This window comes from Rana temporaria, chromosome 9, assembly GCF_905171775.1.
Source record: "Rana temporaria chromosome 9, aRanTem1.1, whole genome shotgun sequence".
Classification (NCBI taxonomy): domain Eukaryota; kingdom Metazoa; phylum Chordata; class Amphibia; order Anura; family Ranidae; genus Rana; species Rana temporaria.
Window position 1 is genome coordinate 145,967,313 of NC_053497.1, and position 23,124 is coordinate 145,990,436.

The window sequence follows — 23,124 nt, forward strand, 5'->3', positions numbered from 1 at the left end:
CCACTCTTTGTACAATGTGTACCTTTGCTATGGACCTTACTAATGTTTCATCATGAATGACCAGGAGACATTTATTTGTAATGTTCTTTATTGAAAATAATAAAAATGGTTGAAACAGAAATTAAGATTCCTATCTTGTCCTCCCTTATCTGTTTCATAAGATGCCATGTCCTTGAAGTTGTAATAAATAGTGGAGACTGAACATTATTCTGCCATATGTTGAAGCACATATCAATATGAATGGGAAATATAACATATACGTTTTGGAGTGCCAATAAGGCAATATCATTGTAGTTCAGCTAGTTTCTCTTGTTAATGCGTATCTAAGTCAACCTTTGACAGCGTTGTCTTTATGCCCTATACATCTGTTTTTTCAATATAAGAAATGCTCCGAAAAGAACAGACATACTTTGATTTATGTGATCTAAGTTATTTGTTAATTGGCTGTGCCTTTGTATTCTGACAGAGGGGAGACTTCCCTTAACATCAGAATACACTGATAGCCGGCGGCACTAATTGAACGGCAAAAATTCAACAGGGTGGTTGTTGTCAATCGGTAGATCAACTTCTGTACAACTGCTCTGCCTACACATGGATGGAAATTCGACCGGTCCCTGTTGAACCAGCTGAATTTTGATCCATGTATGGCCAACTTAAAGCGGGGGTTCACCCGTACATAACACTTTTTACCCTTAGATGGATGCTCGTTTGTCTAGGGGAATCGGCTAGTTGTTTTAAAATATGAGCAGTACTTACCGTTTACGAGATGCATCCTCTCCGTCGCTTCCGGGTATGGGCTGCGGGACTGGGCGTTCCTATTTTGATTGAAGTCTTCCGAGAGGCTTCCGACAGTCGCATCCATCGCGTCACGATTTTCCGAAAGAAGCCGAACGTCGGTGCGCAGGCGCAGTATAGAGCCGCACCGACGTTCGGCTTCTTTCGGCTACTAGTGACGCGATTGATGCGACTGTCGGAAGCCTCTCGGAAGACTGTCAATCAAGAAGGAACGCCCGCTCCCGAAGACCCATACCCGGAAGCGACGGAGAAGATGCATCTCGAAAACGGTAAGTACGGCTCATATTTTAAAACAACTAGCTGATTCCCCTAGACAAAACGAGCATCCATCTAAGGGGAAAAATTGTTTTATGGGTGAACTCCCGCTTTAAAACCACATCAGTTCATGAATGTTAATGGAACAAGTGTGTGTCAGTCTGTGATTGTTTTCCCCCAAATATGGTGAGGTAGATAGTTCCCCTGTATAACACCCATTTATATTCTATTTCTTTCTTTAGTAATCTTGCCTCTACTTCCTATTAAAAAAATAATATCTGTTGTCACAAAATCCGTCACTGTATCTTTAATTCCCAACGAGCTTATTTATTGTACGTCTATCAAAATTATATCAGAATCGGCTTGCTGCCAGATGTGGACGATATTCCTGGTAAGGCACTTTGCTTGGGTAGTCTGTCCTCTTGACTTATTGATAGCCGGTCCTAAAAGAAGAACACATACATTCATGGTATCTTTTTCTGTATTCATGACTTAAACTAAATGACAGGTTACAATAATGGCTGTAAATACAGAAGACTGTGCGCCACCACAAAAAAATAAAACAAAAAAAAAATGCAGAAGAATAATAAACACTAATATTGAGAGGCTGCAGCATACAATAATAATGTGTTCCCAAGACAATAATTAACACAAAAATGTGTATTGCGCTACTCAAAATGTACAGTATATAACCCTGCCTATGTATTGTACAATAAATCACAAAATATGCATTATCCTATTAAAGGAGTTGTAAAGTCGTGTGGTTATTCACCTCAATGTATTCCATGCATTAAGGTGAAAAACCTTCTGTGCTGCAGCTGCCCCTCAGAGTCCCCCTTTTTCTCACCTGAACCCGATCGTTCCAGCGATAAGCACGAGCCCAGAAGCTCCAGCCACTGTCTCGGGTCCTCATTGGATAGACTGATAGCAACAGGAGCCATTGGCTCCTGCTGCTGTCAATTAAACCAGTGACACATGAGGCAGGGCCAAATCCTGCTGTCTGTGTCAGTGGACGCAGCAGCAGGACTCGGGAGCGCTCCCCTGCACGAGTGCCCCAATGTAAATCGGCTCTCCGTGGGGGCACTAGCCGAAGAGGAGGAGCCAGGAGAACACAGAAAAGGAGGATCGGGGCCCGCTCTGTGCAATAAAAAAAAACAAAAAACATTTGCAAACACTTCAATTAATATAAACATACCTAAAATAAATCATCACAAACAAAAAAATAATAAAAATTAATAAATGTCCAATCAAAAAGTTAATTAACAATCTTCGTGCTTAATAAATTCAACTCCGTGCTCCACCTGAAGAATGTGCAAAACTCCACAAAATTAGAAGCCACAATATAGCACACTCACAGATTCATTTGGAGTCTCATGCCCCGTACACACGTGCGGGATTTCCGACGGGAAAAGTTCCCATCGGAAATCCTGAGGGGAAAGCCGAGAACCTGCTCGGTCAGTCTTTCCCCTACACAGGGTGGGTTTTCCCCACAGGAAAACTGCGATGGAGCTTTGGTCGGGAATCCCGGCCGTGTGTATGCTCCATCGCAGTTTTTCCCATAGGAAAATTGTCAAAAAACGCTAGGCAAAAGTCCGCCGGTTTTCCCGGCGGGAAAAAAGAGAGCTGGTTCTCTTTTTTGGGGCAATTTTCCCGTCGGAAAAACTGCGAGGCGCATACACACGGCCGGGATTCCCGGCCAAAAGCTCTCCTCGCATTTTTCCCCTCGGGAGAACCGTCCGTGTGTACGAGGCTTCATACTCTTTACCAGCATTGAGAAAACACTCACTTCCGGTTTCGGCTCAGGACCAAAAGTGACGTCACCTGGCTCCACCCTACGCATTGCGTAACTGCTCACATAGCTTTAACAGGCTCTTGGAAATTAGTGTTTTCTCAATGCTGGTCAACAGTCTGTGAGCCTGCTATATTGCAGATTGTAATTTTAAGTAAACGGTCGTGCACCATCAAAGGCTTTTTCTTCTTCTCTTATGAGCAAATATATGAGCAGAAGGATGCTGATGAGTTAAAGGGAACCTACTTTCCTTTACATAATAGATTAGAGACACCACCAGATGATGCAATAAGGTGCTTTGTGACCTGTATCTCTATATAGCTCCACTATTCAGGTGAGCGAGTCTTCTTACTGCTGGTGGAGTTTTGCACATTCTTCAGGTGGAGCACAGAGTTGAATTTTATTAAGCACGGAGATTGGTAATTAACTTTTTGATTCGACTTATTCATGTTTTTTTTTTTGTGATAATTTCTTTTTTGCACATTTATATAAATTAATGGGATTATGCATATTTAGTGATTTACTGTACAGTACATAGGCACAGTATATAGCCACGGTTATATAAGTTGGAGAGCAGAGCAATACAAATTTTTGGATTAATTGTTATAACAATTACTGCTATGTTCACCCTGGGGCTTAAAACTTTGTGGGGTACAAAATATTCCATAACTGTTTCTTTATAATTATACACTTGGACAATGAATACGAAGGTCACATATGGGGTCTTACCCTTCCAATGCCTGGATAGGCTTGTATAGGCCCAAGTCTTGTGGTTCTAGAAAGCATTCCAATTCTGCTGATCACCCCGCCAGTGGTGTCTTGTCTCGGTACTAGTCCCAGATCTCCTATCCGGTAATGAGGACTGACGCCTGGGCCTTTCAAAGTGGGGGACACAAGATGCCTAGAAGAAACTGCCATGTGTTTACAATCAATGTTCCTACAATGTGTATGAAATACCATCTCTACAGTGAGACCCAGAAAAAGGAATACAACATGTTTTTAATAAGTGTATGACTCTCAGAAATTCATTCTGCAAAAACGTCAGTATCAGAAGCAGACCTACAGATCATGAAGCTCTTGAAGATTTGAAATTTCAAAGGTGATCAGTATCAATGGGATGCAACTGGGCTTTTCAAATCTTTCAGAACAGCCTGTTTATTGCCTTATCTTTATGATATACCATGCCATGTGGTCCTGAGTCTGGTATGTGGCTTAGCTTGGCTCTACTAACAAGCTGCTTCCATGTAGTCAAATCTCGTTTTCAGTTTGAAATGGTAACCCCAACAATCCCACTAAAAAACCCTGTTTTCGCTTTCTCATCCATTGAAGGAAACAGGAATTCTTAATATTCTTATGCCGTGTACACACGATCGGAAATTCCGACAACAAAACCGCAGATTTTTTTCCCAACTGCATCTTGACTCAAACTTGTTTTGCATCAAATCTTGTCGGAAATTCCAAACGTCAAGAACGCAGTGATGTACAACACTATGACGAGCCGAGAAAAATTAGGTTCAATGATTCTGAGCACGCGTCGAATTGATTCCGAGCATGCATTGGATTTTTGCATACAGACGACCGTTGCTCTTAAATTTTTGTGGTCAGAAATTCCGACAGCAAATGTTCGATGGAGCCTACACACGGCCGTAATTTCCGACCAAAAGCTCACATCAAACATTTGTTGTCGGAATTTCCGACCGTGTGTACGCGGCATTAAACTGTTGGGTTATACTGCCCCATACAGGAGAAGTGGTCACTGGAAATAAAAAGGGGGTGGCCTGCACAGGATAATCCAGCCCAAAACCACCATGCCTCAATTTTTTGCTATTGTCCTCTGTAGAGTGAATGTGTTTTTTTGCAGCCATGTTTCTGCATAGTCTATCTTGTTTTAGAGCTCATTGGCCTTTTCCTAAGAATTCCTGTATCCCTCCAAAAAATAAAAAAAGGATTTTATGGCAAGTACAGAAATCCTACATTTCTGCCACTTGTCCTTTCGGTCATTACTTATAGCTAAAGAGCATACTGAGGATTTAAATGTGCTTATTTTAATAAATTGTACCTGTTGGCTTTAGGTGTAATGTGAAGGTCCGTAGATTGGTTATCTCTGCTCTGGAAGTCATCTAAGGCTGGACCAAGCCCTAATGTGGCAGCACTGTTGAGTATCACCCAGAGTTTCTCCAAAAGTTGGTTTTGTGTTACTAATAATGTCGATTCTGGGTCATCCCCCTCAATTTTGGATGTCTCCTGCACAGACATACGGTAAATAGTGAAAATAAATACAAATAAAAACCTTTTATCACACCTTGTAACCTTTCCTGGACTGCTCTTATAATATTGCAGTACAGCCACAGGTAATGAAATATAGAGAAATATTACAACAGACTTTAGACTCAAGGGTTGTATGTATCCCCACTATGGCCCGGATTCACGTAGGAGATACGATGGCGTATCTCCAGATACGCCGTCGTATCTCTGAGTCTGAGGCGTCGTATCTTGGCGCCTGATTCAAAGAATCAGATACGCCAGAATTTGTATAAGATATGACCAGCGTAAGTCTCCTACGCCGTCGTATCTTAAATGCATATTTACGCTGGCCGCTAGGGGCGTGTACGCTGATTTACACCTAGAAATATGTAAATCAGCTAGATACGCCAATTCACGAACGTACGCCCGGCCGTCGCATTACAGATACGCCGTTTACGTTAGGCTTTTTCCAGCGTAAAGTTACCCCTGCTATTTGAGGCGCAGCCAATGTTAAGTATGGACGTCGGGCCAGTGTCGAATTTTCCGTCGATTACGTCGTTTTGCGTAAGTCGTTCGCGAATAGGGCTGTGCGTCATTTACGTTCACGTCGAAAGCATTGGCTTTTTGCGGGGTAATTTGGAGCATGCGCACTGGGATACTTTCACGGACGGCGCATGCGTGGTTCGTAAAAAGCGTCATTTACGTGGGGTCACAATACATTAACATAAAACACGCCCACATGTTCCATATTTGAATTAGGCGGGCTTACGCCGGCCTATTTACGCCACGCCGCCGCAACTTTGCTTTGAGAATACTGCACTTGCCTGTCAAAACTGCGGAGACGTAGCGTAAATAGGATACGTTACGCCTGCTCGCAAATACGCGCTCCCTACGAGAATCTGGCCCTATATGTGCTATGCAGATCTCTTGACTTGATAGGGATACCAGCAGAGGGACAATGAGCTTCCAGCAAGGCACTCTCTCATTGACTACCAACCAATCTGCCCCTAGTTGTACACTCAGGCCTGGATTTACAGGAGTAGATGGGAAATCTTTCAATGGGAACACCTGTTCCAATGCTAGCTTTCAAAGGTGGGATTTTCTCCAACTTTGGGGATACTTGCACTTACTTTCTGTCATGTGTCTGGGATAGAACATTTTAAATAAGTCTCCCTGATGGAGACAAAGATAGCAATGAGAAAATGGGCAAAGGTTCTAAGCCCTCACTTAGGGGCTTGGTGTAGGTGCTAGGAGACATTATGAAGGCTAATTTAAAGCGCAGCTCCACCAAGATTCTTTTTTTTTTAAATGCTGCAAAAAAATAAAATATTTATATATATATATATATATATATATAGCTAAAGGCCCAGATTCTCAAAGGGCTTACGACGGCGCAACGCCATTTGCGCCGTCGTAAGTCCTAATCTGGGCCGTCGTATCTATGCGACTGATTCTTAGAATCAGTTACGCATAGATATCCATTAGATCTGACAGGCGTAAGGCTCTTACGCTGTCGGATCTTGAATGCAATTTTTTTTTCCGCCGCTAGGTGTCGCCTCCGTCGTTTTCCCCGTCGTCTATGCAAATTAGCAAAATACGTGAATTCCCGAACGTACGCCCGACCGACGCAGTGAAATTACGACGTTTACGTAAGATTTGCGACGTGTAAAGTTGCCCCTGGGTCTATGAGACGCAGTCAATGTTAAGTATGGCCGTCGTTCCCGCGTCGAAATTGGAAAATTTATGTCGTTTGCGTAAGTCGTCCGTGAATGGCGCTGGACGCCATTTACGTTAACGTCGAAACCAATGACGTCCTTTGCGACGTCATTTAGCGCAATGCACGTCGGGAAATTTTAGGGACGGCGCATGCGCAGTACGTTCGGCGCGGGAACGCGCCTAATTTAAATTATCCACGCCCCCTACCCAGATCATTTGAATTAGGCGGGCTTGCGCCGGAGGATTTACGCTACGCCACCGCAACTTTACAGGCAAGTTCTTTGTGAATCAAGCACTTGCCCGTAAAACTTGCGGCGGCGTAACGTAAACGAGATACGTTACGCCCGCATAGTTCGCGGGTCCCGCGGGCGCGGTCACGGAGCTTCGGACCGGGTCACGGCTGGGCTCTTAAAAGGGGACATATACATACGTCCCTGTGCCCAGCCGTGCCATTCTGCCGACGTATATGGGCGTGCGGCGGTCCTTAAAGCCGGGGTTCACCCCCAAATTTTTTTTTAACATTACATTCAGCCGAGTTGTCAGAATGACAATCGCCTGTTTTTTTTTATTTCATTGCCATACATACTGTATTTTCACCGCCGCTTCCGGGTATGTAATGTGCGGGACTGGGCGTTCCTAAGTGATTGACAGGCTTCCGACCGGCGCATACATTGCGTCACGAGTTGCCGAAAGAAGCCGGACTGCGAGTCGGCTCTATACGGCGCCTGCGCACCGACGTTCGGCTTCTTTCGGCAACTCGTGACGCGATGTATGCGCCGGTCGGAAGGATGTCAATCAATTAGGAACGCCCAGTCCCGCAGATTACATACCCGGAAGCGGCGGTGAAAATACGGTATGTATGGCAATGATATAAAAAGAAACAGCAGATTGTCATTCTAAAAACTCAGCTGAATGTAATGTTAAAACATTTTTTTTGGGGGTGAACCCCCCGCTTTAAGTGGTTAAGAATGCATTATGAAAGTACATATTTCCCACTCTGCTTTGGGCTGTCTGATAGATACCGTATTATCAATGATCAGGTCCTTCATTAAGTTCTGATATGACTCCCCAAATAAAACAACTTACTAGACTTAAAGTGGATGTAAACCCACTCTCATCCTTTCTAAACTACTGCCATAGTGCTGATTTATAAGGATATAGATGCCTCCTGCATGTATCCTTACCTGTCAAATGTCTCCCCTCTGTCTGTTATAAGACCTGAAAAACTGCACATTCTGTGGGTGGGTCTGTTGTCTGGAGCTCTGTGGGTGGAGTTGTGATGTCAGTATACTCCCCGCCCACCTCTACACTCCCCATGTCAACATGCATTTTCTCCTGTGTATTCCTTACACTAAATTCTGCTATGATCACTAACATCCAGTCAAAATCCAGAAAATTAACCACATAAATTGAGAAAAGGAGTAGGGGTGGGAATTAAAAAATAATGCCAGTCTCGGGCTAGTGCATGAGATATGTAAATAACCTGTCACTCACAGCAAGGGGGCAGAACGGACTAAGGTGTTCTCCTGTTTGTCCGTTTTTTTTTTCACTGAAAAAAGAAAAAAGAGGATTGCTCAGAGCTGGATTAACTCTGTGTGGCAAGGCTGGGCACAGATGATAGGAAATCTTATCTTATACTGTACATTGTGACAGCAAAAAATAAAAAAAATTGGGTTTACATCCACTTTAATGATCATGGCCCAGATTCTCAACCAAGATACAACGGCGTATTTCCAGATACGCCGTCGTATCTCTGCGTTGAGCCGTCGTATCTATGCGACTGATTCTTATAATCAGTTACGCATACATATCCATTAGATCCGACAGGCGCAAGTCTCTTACGCCGTTGGATCTTAACTGCATTTTTTATTGGACCGCTAGGTGGCGCTTCCGTCAAAATCCGCGTTGAGTATGCAAATTAGCTAGATACACGAATTCCCGAACGTACGCGCGGCCGACGCAGTAAAGTTACAACGTTTACGTTATGCTTTTCCCGGCGTAAAGTTGCCCCTGCTATATGAGGCGCAGCCAATGTTAAAGCGGTGGTTCCCCCTTAAAAACTATTTTTTTTATTCCACTGGCCCCCCACATTACAATCGAATTAAGGCTATTATTTTTTTTTGCTGCTGTACATACCTTGATACAGCATCTTCACCCGTGTATCCGTGTTGCGAGTCCCGCGGGAGTGGGCGTTCCTCACATGTGTTTGATTGACATTTTTCCCAAAAACGAGCTCCCCCTGTCGCGTAAGCCGCGTCACGGTTGGCGGAAGGAGCCGAACGGCGAGTCGGCGCTATACTGCGCATGCGCATCGCCGTTTGGCTCCTTTCGCCAATCGTGACGCGGCTTACGCGACGGGGGGAGAGCTCGTTTTTGGGAAAAATGTCAATCAAACACATGTGAGGAACGCCCACTCCCGCGGGACTCGCAACCCGGATACACGGGTGAAGATGCTGTATCAAGGTATGTACAGCAGACAAAAAAAAATAAGAGCCTTAATTCGATTGTAATGTGGGGGGGCAGTGGAATAAAAAAAAGTTGTTTTTAAGGGGGAACCACCGCTTTAAGTATGGCCGTCGTTCCCGCGTCGAAATTTTAAAAAGTTACGTCGTTTACGTAAGTCGTCCGTGAATAGGGCTGGACGTCATTTACGTTCAGGTCGAAACCAATGACGTCCTTGCGACGTCATTTGGAGCAATGCACACTGGGATATTTTACGGATGGCGCATGTGCAGTTCGTTCGGCGCGGGGACGCGCTTCATTTAAATGATACACGCCCCCTACCCGCCGAATTTGAATTCCGCCAGGTGATTTACGCTACGCCGCCGCAACTTACAGAGCAAGTGCTTTGAGAATACAGCACTTGCCCGTGTAAGTTGCGGAGGTGTAACGTAAATGAGATACGTTACGCCCGCACAATTTTGCGCGGCTGTACGTGAATCTGCCCTCATATGTCTATATTCCTATCCACAGACAGAAAAACTACACTTATATGCATATTAATATCTGACGACACCTAGATATACTGTATACAAACATATAAGGATGGAGCAAGTGTTTTTACAGCTGTCATGTCATAGATTACAGAGAACTATCGAGAAAGGCGCAGGTAGGGATGCAGCTAAACTACAACATAATCGTGAATGTGAATGTGCTGTTGGGGTGTAGGATTATATTAAAACATCCATAGGCTCAAAGATATCCATGGCAGCTCCTCAATGAGACTGAAGTAATCGCTGCAATATTAAAGGAAACACCAGAGGGTGCCAACAAGTGCATTATATAAGAAAGGACTTTATTAAAAATTGTCACTTGTGACCTTTAATAAAGTCCTTTCTTATATACTGCACTTAGTTGGCGTCCTTTGCCAGAATGTAATCTGCTTACTCTGGAAATTCATACCATAAGCACATCCTTCAGGGATGAGGCAGCCTCCCTCAGGACCCTCTCTACCGTTTGTCTTGTTTTCTTTTCCTCTTCCAGCTCACCAATCACATTGTCCTTCTCTGCAATCAGTCTCTGCACCTCTTCTTCCAGGTGGAACATTCTCTGTCTGGAGGGAAGACGCCATCATTTTATTGACAATAATGTATTAATGATGGAAAAGGCAACTACTGTATGTCCAGGGAGGAAATTGTATATCAGTCTGGTACTCTTCCTTTCTTTTCTAACCACTTGCCGCCCGCCAATGACAAATTGACGTCGGCAAAGTGGTTGTAGAATCCTGACTGGACGTCCACGGATTCCCCGGGGGCGCGCATCGCAGCGATCGTTGTTGCGGGGTGTCAGTCTGACATCCCCCGCAACACCGATCTCGGTAAAGAGTCTCTCACGGAGACTCTTTACCACATGATCAGCCGTGTCCAATCACGGCTAATCACGATGTAAACAGGAAGAGCCGTTGATGGCTCTTCCTCACTCGCGTCTGACAAACGCGAGTAGAGGAGAGCCGATCGGCGGCTCTCCTGACAGGGGGGATTGTTTATCATCGCAGCCCCCCCTCGGATCGCCACATGGACCACCAGGGAAGGGCAAAATAAAAAAAATGAGGGGAAATTTTTTTTGGGAAAAAAATAAAAAAAAGTCTGAAAAAAAAAAAGATGCCAATCAATGCCCACAAATGGGCACTGACTGGCAACATAAGTAAATCAGTGCCGCCCCACAGTGTCCATCAGTGCCGCCCCACAGTGTCCATCAGTGCCACCCCACAGTGTCCATCAATGCCACCCCACAGTGTCCATCAGTGCCACCCCACAGTGCCCATCTGTGCCGCCCATGAGTGCCCATCTGTGCTGCCTATGAGTGCCCATCAGTGCCGCCCATGAGTGCCCATCAGTGCCGCCCATGAGTGCCCATCAGTGCCGCCCATGAGTGCCCATCAGTGCCGCCTATGTGTGCCCATCAGTGCCGCCTATGAGTGCCCATCAGTGCCGCATACCAGCGCCACCAATCAGTGCCACCTCATCTGTGCCCGTCAGTACTACCTCATCGATGTCCATCAGTGCCATCTCATCTGTGCCCATCAGTGCCCGTAATTGAAAGAGAAAACTTACTTATTTACAAAAAAAATTACAGAAAAAAATAAAAACGTCTTTTTTTAGTTGTTGCGCAAAAAAAAAAAAAAAAATCGCAGAGGTGATCAAATACCACCAAAAGAAAGCTCTATTTGTGGGGAAAAAAGGACGCCAATTTTGTTTGGGTACAGTGTAGCATGACCGCGCAATTGCCATTCAAAGTGCGACAGTGCTGAAAGCTGAAAATTGGCTTGGGCGGGAAGGTGCAATAGTGCCCTGTATGGAAGTGGTTAAAACTAAAGACCTCTCTGAGGCTGTCTTCTATACCAAGACGTTCTTTGTTACACATGCCGCGTACACACCATCGGAAATTCCGACAAGAAAACCGTGGATTTTTTTCCGACTGAATTTAGGCTCAAATTGGTTTTGCATACACACAGTCACACCAAATTCCGACCATCAAGAATGCGGTGACGCACTACAACGAGCCGAGAAAAATTAAGTTCAATAATTCCGAGCATGCGTCAAATTGATTCCGAGCATGTGTTTTTTTTGCGCGTCGGAATTGCATACAGACGTTGCAATTTTTCCCAGAACCAGATCTTAAATTTTTCTGAGCAGAAATTCCGACAGAAAAATTCAGACGGAGCCTACACACGCTCGGAATTTCCGACCAAAAGCTCACATCGGACTTTTCTTGTCGGAATTTCCGATTGTGTGTACGCGGCATAAGAGTTTGTTATTATGGCGTTTCATCCCTAACTTTGGTCTGTTTGGGGCTACTGTAAAAATGTTTCCAGTGTTCAAGTATCTGAAGGTTTGGCCAAAGCTACCCTTTGTGCCCACACCTACACTGCTGCTGCTTTGTTTATAGTTGCTGTAACTGAAGGTGTAATCCTACAATTTCCTCTGCCCACAGTTGGGGTTCTTTCCCGTCATTCCCAACTTAAAGCGGAATTCCAGCCACAATTTCACTTTTTAAATATAAATACCCCTGTAATACACAAGCTTAATGTATTCTAGTAAAGTTAGTCTGTAAACGAAGGTCCGCTTTGTTAGGTTGTTACAGCATTTAGTCACTTTATAAAATAGAAATTGACTGGGGCCATCTTAAGTGTGGGCATCATGAAGCCAGACTGTATGACTTCCTGGATTTCAGCCTTGCAAATCTCGCACATGCTCAGTGCTGCACAAGCAGTGTCAGATTAGGTTTCAGCACCTGTGCTGTCCAAGTCACATGATTCTTTGAGACTGGGGAGTGCACAGACTCCTGGAAAGTTACACCCACTACATTCCCAGGAGTCTGTGCAGTGAAGCTTAAGCACCTAGGTGCAGGAAGTGGGAAGATTAACTATTCTGCCTAGCAACAACACTTTGAAGGCATCTAAAAAAAAAAAAATGTTCGTAAAGGACTAATGACATTTTTTTAAAACTACTGATGTAATGTTATATTTATGGGTGGAACTCCACTTTAAGATGTTGTGGATAATGGGTTATCATGGATGTAACATACACCAATCACAGTTTTCCTTTTATTTTCTCATTTTAATTAGAAAGATAAAATCTGGAATTTTATTGGTTGCTATGGGCAACGTCTTTGGTATAACGCAGGGGTAGGCCACCTCGGGTGAAACTACAAGTCCCATGAGACATTGCAAGACCCTGACAATCACAGGCATGACTCCTACAGGCAGAGGCATGATGGGATTTGTAGTTTCACCACAGCTGGAGGCCCGAGGTTGCCTACCCCTGGTCTAATAGGTCTTTAGCAAAGTGCCAAAGACTCCTCGTAAAAAGTCACCTGAGGGTTTCTGCCTCCTCCTGCAGGCTCTGATGGACTTCGTGCAGCTCAAGTAGCTCATGTTCCTTCTGATTGGCTATGTCCAACATCACCTGCTGTTGTTGGCACTTTTCAGTTAACATGCGGATGACCTAGAATATAAAGCAGCCATAGGAGAGAAGGAAAATTCTTATTTCAATATACATGTGTGATGTACCATCTGAGCGATAATCGGTGTAATGATGCTCCAACATTTGGCAGTGTCCCTCATTTAAAGGTTATTTTTTTTATTAAAAAAAAAATAGTTTTTGATATTTTTAGATCTTCCGTTTTTATTCAAATTGATTCTGCCATAATGGTTCTTGTTCCGGCACCTTCTGTTATGGGGTGATAACTGTGCCCCAGTTGTGCTCCTGAGTTGGTGACTATCATATGTACAGGCAGGTGCAGTCTATTTTCTCCACAGCAGGTGGCGATCAACCTCAGCGGCATTGCAGAAGAAGAGGAAGTCAACAGGAACTTAGTTCCTTTATGGTTTCCTAGGTCATAAGGGGGCAGCTATCCGATTGGATGCTGGTGCTCCATGTGACTCTGGTGGCCTTCTTGGGTCAGGCAGAGTCTATTTACAGCGAGGAAAAAAAAAGGATTTTTGTACTCACCGTAAAATCCATTTCTCTGAGTTCATAGACGGACACAGCCTTCATTGACCTTAGGGTTATGCTTCTTCCTATATAACCCTAAGGTCAATGAAGGCTGTGTCCGTCTATTAACGAAAGAGAAAAAAGGATTTTTGTACTCACCGTAAAATCCATTTCTCTGAGTTCATAGACGGACACAGCCTTCATTGACCTCAGGGTTATGCTTCTTCCTACCAGGAGATTTATCTCCTGGTAGGAAGAAGCATAACCCTAAGGTCAATGAAGGCTGTGTCCGTCTATGAACGAAAGAGAAAACACATTTCAGAAAAGTTGTAAATTGATTTGCATTTTAATAGGGGATCAATTACTTATTTCACTCATCATTCAGAAAGATTTCTGGCTCCCAGGTGTCTTCTATACAGGTAACGAGCTGAGATTAGGAGCACTCCCTTAAAGGGAGTGCTCCTAAACTCAGCTTGTTACCTGTATAGAAGACACCTGTCCACAGAAGCAATCAATCAATCAGATTCCAATCTCTCCACCATGACCAAGACCAAAGAGCTGTCCAAGGATGTCAGGGAAAAGATTATAGACCTACACAAGGCTACAGTAGTAACAGGTAACCTGTCTACCTACATGACTATGAGGGACACACATTGCCTAGACATGGTTCACCTTTGTCGCTATCGGGAAGCCAATTCAATGCTAGTTGACGCGTTGTCATGCTTCCTGGTGGCCTGACACAAGCATACAGATCAGCATCAGATCTGACAACACTAAAGCCCCGTACACCCAATCGGAATTTCCGTTTGGAAAAAGTCAGACAGACTTTTCCCATCGGAAATGCCGACCGTGTGTAAGCCCCATCTGAGTTTTTCCATCGGATATTCCAAGGAATTCCATCAGAGTTTAGATAGAGAACATGTTCTCTTTTACTTCGATGGAATTCCGATGTGAGTTTGGCCGGGCGACAGCCCGATCGTGTGTACGAGGCAATATAGTGTATGTATAGCCAGAAATAGATTCTTTTTAGTTTTGCATAGGGTAGTGAAGGGTTAAATTCCCTATCAGTTTAACCACTTAAGGACTGCCTAACGCCGATATACGTCGGCAGAATGGCACAATCACGTACCCGTACGTGATTCCTTAAGCCCAGTTGTGGGGTCGCGAGCACGGCGGCGCGCTCGCGACAACGGTCCGAAGCTCCGTGATCGCTGCCGGTGTCCCGCGATCGGTCACCGGAGCTGAAGAACGGGGAGAGGTGTGTGTAAACACACCTTCCCTGTTCTTCACAGTGGCAATGTCACTGATCGTCTGTTCCCTGATATAGGGAAGGACGATCAATGACGTCACACGTCCATCCCCGCCCCCCTACAGTTAGAAATACATGTGAGGTCACACTTAACCCCTACAGCGCCCCTAGTGGTTAACTCCTAAACTGCAATTTAATTTTCACAGTAATCAGTGCATTTTTATAGCATTTTTTACTGTGAAAATGACATTGGCCCGGATTCAGAGAGCAATTGCGCCTGCGTAACCATAGTTACGCAGCGCAATTGCTTACTTGCGCCGGCGTAACGAATGCTCCTGATTCAGGAACCTCGTTACGCCGACTGCAGCCTAAGATATGCGTGGCATAAGGCTCTTATGCCCGCATATCTTAGGCTGCATTCTTGCGATGGCCGCTAGGTGGCGTTCCCGTTGTGCTCAGCGTATAGTATGCAAATTGCATACTAACGCCGATTCACAACGTTACGCGAGCCCTGCGTACGCAGTTTACGTCGTTTGTGTACGGCGGTTTTCACGTAAGGCTGCCCCTGCTATTAGCAGGGGCAGCCAATGTTACGTATACCCGTCGTTCCCGCGTCGCGAAATTTGAACTTTACGTTGTTTGCGTGAGTGAATCGTGAATGGCGCTGGACGCCATTCACGTTCACTTTGAAGCAAATGACGTCCTTGCGACGTCATTTGCCGCAATGCACGTCGGGAAAGTTTCCCGACGGAGCATGCGCTCTAAGATCGGCGCAGGAACGCGCCTAATTTAAATGATTCCCGCCCCCTACGGGATCATTTAAATTGCGCGCGCTTACGCCGGGCATTTTGCCGGAGCGCCCACGCAATTTACGGAGCTACTGCTCCGTGAATCGCGGGTAGCGCAGAAAATTTGCGGGAGCGCAGGGCAAAAACGTTGCCCTGCGCCTCAGTAAAAAAAGCGCAAATGTACCTGAATCTACCCCATTGGTCCCAAAAATGTGTCAAAATTGTCCGATGTGTCCGCCATAATGTTGCAGTCACAAAAAAAATCGCTGATTGTCGCCATTAGTAGTAAAAAAAAAAATATCAATAAAAATGCCATAAAACTATCCCCTATTTTGTAAACACTATACATTTTGCGCAAACCAATCGATAAACGTTTATTGCGATTTTTTTTTACCAAAAATAGGTAGAAGAATACGTATCGGCCTAAACTGAAGACTTTTTTTTTTTTATATATATATTTGTGGGGGATATTTATTATAGACAATTGCGCACGACTGCGCAATTATCAGTTAAAGCGACGAAGTGCCGAATTGCAAAAAGGGGCCTGGTCCTTTACCTGCATATTGGTCCGGTCTTAAGTGGTTAAACAGTTTGCATCCCTGACCAATCATCTACAGATAATCACTGCACAAATGGCGGCATGCGCTGTCAGCTTCTCATTGCTTTACATTGGGCTTCCAGTCTACAATCCTGCTGAGTCTACCGCAGGAAATCATAGCTGGCCCCTAAACGCACGTGTAAGTGGGCCCTATACTGTGATTATACTGCGTCCATCTCTGATCATTGTCTCTAGGAATACACTACACACAAATGACTCCAGCACTGTTGAGGGTAATATGTCACCTTTTGGTTGCTGAGACTTTTCTTCACCAGCTCCTTCTCATTCTCCTCCAGCATCACCAGCTGTTTGTGGAGTTCCGATTCTCGCTCTTTCAGAAGGTCGTTCTCATTGATCAGCTCCATGCTCTTATCTGACATCTTGGCCAGCTGGGAACCAATAGCCACATTCTCGCGGATCGCTCGCTTTGTAGTCTCCGCCATCTGGTTGTTGGACACCCGGCGGAATTCCGCTGCCACAGTATTCACCCGCTGGACCATTTCCTTCTTTAACCTGTGGGAATCCATACATAGAATGGGGGATGTAACCCATCACAGCGACCAGGTTGACCAACCAACCGTCATCTAGAAGGAAAGTTCTACTAGTGGGACCAACACCAAGAATTGCCACCCACTACTATCCCTGGGATTTGTTTGTGTACCTGACAACACCTGTGTAGACACTTAGGGCTAGATTCAGATACATTATCGTATCTATCGGCGGGCGTAGCGTATCTCAGATACACTACGCCGCCGTAACTTAGGGCGCAAGTTCCGTATTCAGAAAGAACTTGCGCCCTAAGTTACGGCAGCGTAGTGTAAAGTGTAAATGTGTCGGCGTAAGCCCGCCTAATTCAAATTTGGCTGGTAGTGGGCGTGTTTTATGTTAAACTATCATGACCCCACGTAATTGACGCTGTTTTCGAACGGCGCATGCGCCGTCCGTGGACGTATCCCAGTGCGCATGCTCGAAATCACGTCGCAAATAGTCAATGCTTTAGACGCGAACGTAACTTACACAAAGCCCTATTCGCGAACTTTTTACGCAAACGACATAAACGACGGAAAATTCGACGCTGTCCCGACGTCAATACTTAACATTGCGTACACCTCATATAGTAGGGGTAACTTTACGCCGGTCCGACGCATTACGTAAATGACGCATATAGATACGCTGGGCGCAACTACGTTCGTGAATCGGCGTATCTACCTAATTTGCATATTCTACGCGTAAATCTACGGAAGCGCCACCTAGCGGCCAGAGTAAATATGCAACTAAGATACGACGGCGTAAGAGGCTTACGCCAGTCGGATCTTAGCAAAATTCCGGCGTATCTTGTTTTCTGAATACAGAAAAAAGATACGCAGGCGCATCCTAGTAGTTACGCGGCGTAGCAATAGATACGCCAGCGTAACTTCTTTCTGAATCTGGCCCTTACTAGGTAGTTCTATCTGTATACACAAGAAACTGAGATTTCTAAAACCATTTTTTTTCTGTGCACTCAGAACCTGTAGTTATCTCTTATGCCGCGTACACGCGATCGGAAATTCCGACAAGAAAAAAAGGATTTTTGTACTCACCGTAAAATCCATTTCTCTGAGTTCATAGACGGACACAGCCTTCATTGACCTTAGGGTTATGCTTCTTCCTACCAGGAGATTTAGGCAGAATTCTACAGCACTTAAGGTGTTAAAAACTTCCCTTCATGCCGCTCCTCCCAGGGGGCGTGGCTCCCCCAGGCATAACCCACACCCTGCTTTAGCAGCCTCAGTTCGTAACAAGCAGTACAAACAAAGGAGGGTTGGGTGCTGTGTCCGTCTATGAACTCAGAGAAATGGATTTTACGGTGAGTACAAAAATCCTTTTTTCTCTTTCGTTCATAGACGGACACAGCCTTCATTGACCTTAGGGACGTCCCCAAGCAGTGTCAAAAAATTCGAGGGGTGGGAAAAATAACACAGCAAAAACAGGTTACACCCCAAACAAAAACCGGAGTTAAGGAGGAACGGAGGAACTCCAACCTTAAACTGCCGCCTGTAACACCTGCGGCCGAAGGAGGCATCAGAAGATGCACTCACATCCACCATATAAAACTGTGAAAAAGCGTGGACCGACGACCAGGTCGCAGCCTTACACACCTGTAACACAGAGGCTTGGTGTCGGAAAGCCCAAGAGGCCCCGTTTGCCCTGGTCGAATGCGCCATGACCCGAAAGGGGGGCGCCCTCCCTTCAGGGCATAGGCCTGAAGCACAATCCGTCGGATCCACCTGGAAATGGTGGCCGACGAGACTGCCAGGTCCTTACTGGGACCGGACACAGACACGAACAGTGAGTCCGACTTCCGGAACGGAGCGGTCGCTGACAAGTAAACTCAAAGGGCCCGAACCACATCCAAAGAATGTAAAGTGGCCTCCTTCGGGTTCTTCGGCTGAGGACATAAGGATGGAAGAATAATGTCCACATCCAAGTGAAAAGCCGAAACGACCTTAGGGAGAAAAAACGGCTGCGGCCGCAGCACCACCTCATCCTTACGGATGACCAAGCAGGGAGCCTTGCAAGACAAGGCCGCCAGAACAGACAGACACCCGTCTGATCGAGGTAATTGCTACCAGAAATAAAATCACCTTTTGTGACAATAAACAAAAAACCTCCCGAATGTCCTCAAAGGGAGCATCCCGAAGCACTGAAAGGACTAAATTCAAGTCCCATGGGGGTAATGGAGGGCGCACCGGAGGGGCCACCTGCCAGACCCCCTGACCCAACGCACGCACCCAGGAGTGCGATGCCAAGGGTCGCTGCAAGTAAAAACAGCCAGAGCAGAAATCTGGCTCCTAAGCGTACGTAAGGCGAGAGCCTGAACCACTCCCTGCTGCAAAGACAGCAGAATCCTGTACACAACGCATGTACGAGAGTGCCAGTTCATCTCCCCACACACAGAGAAGTAGGCCTTCCATGTATGAGGAAAAAACCTACGTGAGGTAGACTTTTGTGCAGGCAGCACGGTAGAGACCACCGAGCCCAATAGGCCTCGGTCCTTAAGCCCCTGGCTCTCAACAGCCACGCCGCTAAGGCCGGTGGCTGTGAAACAGGGTGGAAGATCGGACCCTGTAACAGAAAATCAATTCCCAGGGGAAGACGCTAGGGGGCGTCTGCCAGCAGACGCACCTGGTCCGCGTACCAGAAGCGACGCGGCCAATCTGGGGCAATCAGGACCGATAGAATCCCTACAGCTTCTACTCTGCGCAGCAGGCGAGGAAGAAGCTTCCGAGGAGGGAAGGTGTAAAATAGGCGACAGCGACCCCAAGGAGCCACCAACGCGCCTGACGCGTCCGCCCACGGGTCCTTAAACCTGGCCACGAACCGTGGCACCTACCGATAGAGACGGGACGCTAGAAGGTCCACGTCCGGAGTGCCCCACTTTCGTCACAGACCCCGAAACACCTGCGGGTGGAGAGACCACTCTCCTTGGCCCAGTGCAGTGCGACTTAGGTAGTCGGCTAGCCAATTCCGTATTCCCGGAATGTACCCGGCCGATAGAGCCGGAACGGACCCTTCGGCCCACCGAAAGGATGCGCGCGACCCCCGTCGCTGCAACAGAACTCCGTGTGCCTCCCTGATGATCAACCTACGCCACGGACGTGGTGTTATCGGACAGGATCCTGACCGGTCGGCCCTGTAGATCCAGGGACCACCTGGTAAGGCAAAGCTTGATTGCTCGGAGCTCCAGAACGTTGATCAGTAGGCAGGACTCCACCTGAGTCCAGTGCCCCTGGGCTGACTGGGTGCCCCAAGCGCCCCTCCCCAACCGGAGAGGCTGGCATCCGTCGTGACCACTGTCCAGTGGCCTGCAGAAAAATGACTTTCTGGCCCGAAGCACCGGAAACGCCAGCCACCACACCAGGGGAGACATGATCAGATGACTCAACTAAATCTGGTAATCCAGAGATGACGGAAGCTAGTCCCATCGTGACAGCAGTTCCCTCCGTAGTACCCTGGCGTGGAATTGGGCATACGGAACCGCCTCGAAAGAGGCTACCAACTGACCCAGAACCTTCCTGCAGAATCGCAGAGATGACCGCTTCTGGGTCGGCAACTGCTGCACAGCAGATAGCAGAGTCTGAAGTTTTTCCGCTAGGAGAAAAACACTCCCGCCCCGGAGGAATCCAGGACCAGACCCAGGTATCCCTGAGACGGAATCAACCCTGATTTCAGGACAATCCAGAAACCAGCCGAACACTCGGAGAGCCTGACACGTGATAGACACGGCTCCACCAATGCAGAGCTCGAAGAAGCTCGTAGGAGAATGTCGTCCAGACATCCCATGATAACAAACCCCCGCTGTCACAGCCGGGCCAGTATCGGTACGAGCACCTTGGCCAAAACCCGCCGAATGGGAAGGACACCATTGAAAATGGTCCCCCCTGACCGCAAAGCACAGAATCTCCGGTGGTTTGAGGATATGCAGGTACACGTTCATGACATACAAGGATGCCAGAAAATCCCCCTGATGAAGTGCCGCTATTACCAAGCGAATCGACACCACCTTTGCACCTTGACAAAACAAAAGGAGGGACTTGAGGCCCAGGATCGACCGGGCCCCATCCTCCGTGGGGACACAAACAGAATGGAGTAAAACCCCGAGACCGTTCCAACGAGGGAACTGGCACAATCACTAGCCTGACCAGAAGATCCTGGACAGCCCATGACGGAGTCAACCGGCGAACCGGAGGAGGCCAGAAGCCGGAGGGAAAAAACCTGTTTGGCAGACAAGAGAGAAACTCAATCTTGTACCCCAAGGAAAACACTTCGCAATGCGAAGCCAGTCTCCCACCCGAGACACGGGCGGGAGCAGACCTTCAGGCGGAAGCAGGCATGTGCGCAGGCATGCGGTATCCGGTGCGCTGCTACCCCGCAGCGGGGATTCAAGCACCATGTAGACCTACCCCCACCGCACAGGGCGAGCGAAAAAACGCTCAGAGCTAGGCAAGGAGGGTCCTTGCACAGGGCGAGGTCCCTAGCCCTTCCCAGACTGTGGGAACAGCATGCGCTTACCACCCGTGGCATCCTCAATGATGCCAGTCAGGGAAGACCCAAAAGGACCGTTCACCCTTAACGGCCATCACCAAGGCCACCTTAGAGGTCCTTCTTCCAGCTCCTGCAGCAGGAGCTTCGCCCTTTTAGTCGGGGCCTGACCAGGGCCCCGGCCAGAGCCGGCCTCACCGCCGAACCCACCACCGTGAATAGGGAGCGGGCCACGGCCTCCACTCTCCTATCAGCGGGATCCTGAAAAGCAGGAGCCCCTTCCACAGGCAACGTGGTGGCCATGCGCAGTCTGGACACAGGGGGATCCACTGGCGGAGGAGAGACCTACTTTATTTTTTTTTATTTTTTTTTTAAAGCCCCCCTTAAGGGGGTAACGGGTTGCAAAGTTTTTTGACAAACTTTTTGCGTTGCATCCCATTCCTTGTATAACATATAGTCCAAATAAGGAACACAAGGAAACCCTTCAGCGGTGCGTGGTAGTCTGCTGGTACTGACACGGAGGTGTCTCCGCCACATCCTCAATTTTTAGAGTCTCACGCACCGCAGAAACAAGAGCTCCAACAAATTCTTGCCAGCAACTGACTGCAGTCATCCTCACTATCCATAAGGGTTAAACCCGCAGCCTCTGACATAACAGAACCAGAAAAAAACAGCGATTCTGTGTCATCCCCAGAAGCAGGCTTCAGGGAGGGGGCGCTTTTTTACCCCCAATCCGGGCACTAGCTGCTTCAAACCTGGCAAGAAACCCAGGACAGCCAACATAACAGATGTGGCAGGGGGAGGGGCGTTAAGGGTTAACTCAGGCATAGCTTGAGTTCCATAGTGTCAGCGCTGAGTCACCCACCCTGCAAGGCAGGACAAAAAAAAAACACTGGTCACCTCCTTGCTGCTATTGCAGAGCATGGGGGCCCCCGGTATACACCACCCCACCCAGCTGCAGAGGGAGCTGAAAAACCTGAGGTGTGCTCTGATGTGCTGGCTGTGATGTGTCTTCACCTCATGGAAGATTCACAGTGTTTCACAGCCTAAAACTGTAACAGCACTAAAACTGGTAGCAGAGACCAGAGGCTGTGCTGAGTCATCTCAGGGAAGAATCACAGCGTTACCAAGGAGATTTCCAAGATGGCCACCATCTGAGGTAAAAATTACCTCATAGAACACAGCAGCACTGGCTGTGCTTTGTCTGTCACCTCAGAAAAGAATCACAGCGTTACCAAGGAGATTTCCAAGATGGCCACCATCTGAGGTAAAAATTACCTCATAGAACACAGCAGCACTGGCTGTGCTTTGTCTGTCACCTCAGAAAAGAATCACAGCGTTACCAAGGAGATTTCCAAGATGGCCGCCGTCTGAGGTAAAAATTACCTCATAGAACACAGCAGCACACAGCAGCACCCCCCAGAGTAACAACACAGTCCCCCAACAACACACGGGCCCGGTGGTAACAAAGAAAACCCAGGAGGCCCCCCTTTACAGCCACTACCCAGTCAGGGGAAGGAGGGAGAGGAAGGGGAGAGAGGAAAGCAGGGCGGACCCTCAGTCGACCTCCCCAGGGAAAACACCAGCCAGACCACTTACCTGAGTAAGGGGCCACTACTTACCCGTCCTGCGACTACGCGGCTGGAGGTATCCCAGACAGAACCAACGTCCGTAAACGGCATGGCTGTCGGCCAGACACACTGTGACAAAGCCATAGAGACCGGTCATATGTG

The 23,124-nt window shown here is 47.1% G+C and overlaps 1 protein-coding gene across 1 annotated transcript in view; it reads right to left on the reverse strand.

Moving 5' to 3' along the window:
- Nucleotides 1-1,341: 1,341 nt before the first annotated feature.
- The window catches only part of CFAP157 (cilia and flagella associated protein 157), a 38,414-nt gene continuing 16,631 nt past the window's right edge, over nucleotides 1,342-23,124 (reverse strand). The window contains exons 4-9 of the mRNA XM_040324768.1: nucleotides 16,615-16,882; nucleotides 13,115-13,245; nucleotides 10,202-10,352; nucleotides 4,899-5,083; nucleotides 3,569-3,740; nucleotides 1,342-1,493 (exon numbers count right to left, since the gene is read on the reverse strand). Coding sequence (XP_040180702.1) covers nucleotides 1,398-1,493; nucleotides 3,569-3,740; nucleotides 4,899-5,083; nucleotides 10,202-10,352; nucleotides 13,115-13,245; nucleotides 16,615-16,882 — 1,003 coding nt within the window. The 3' untranslated portion in view covers nucleotides 1,342-1,397. The remainder of the gene's footprint in view (nucleotides 1,494-3,568; nucleotides 3,741-4,898; nucleotides 5,084-10,201; nucleotides 10,353-13,114; nucleotides 13,246-16,614; nucleotides 16,883-23,124) is intronic.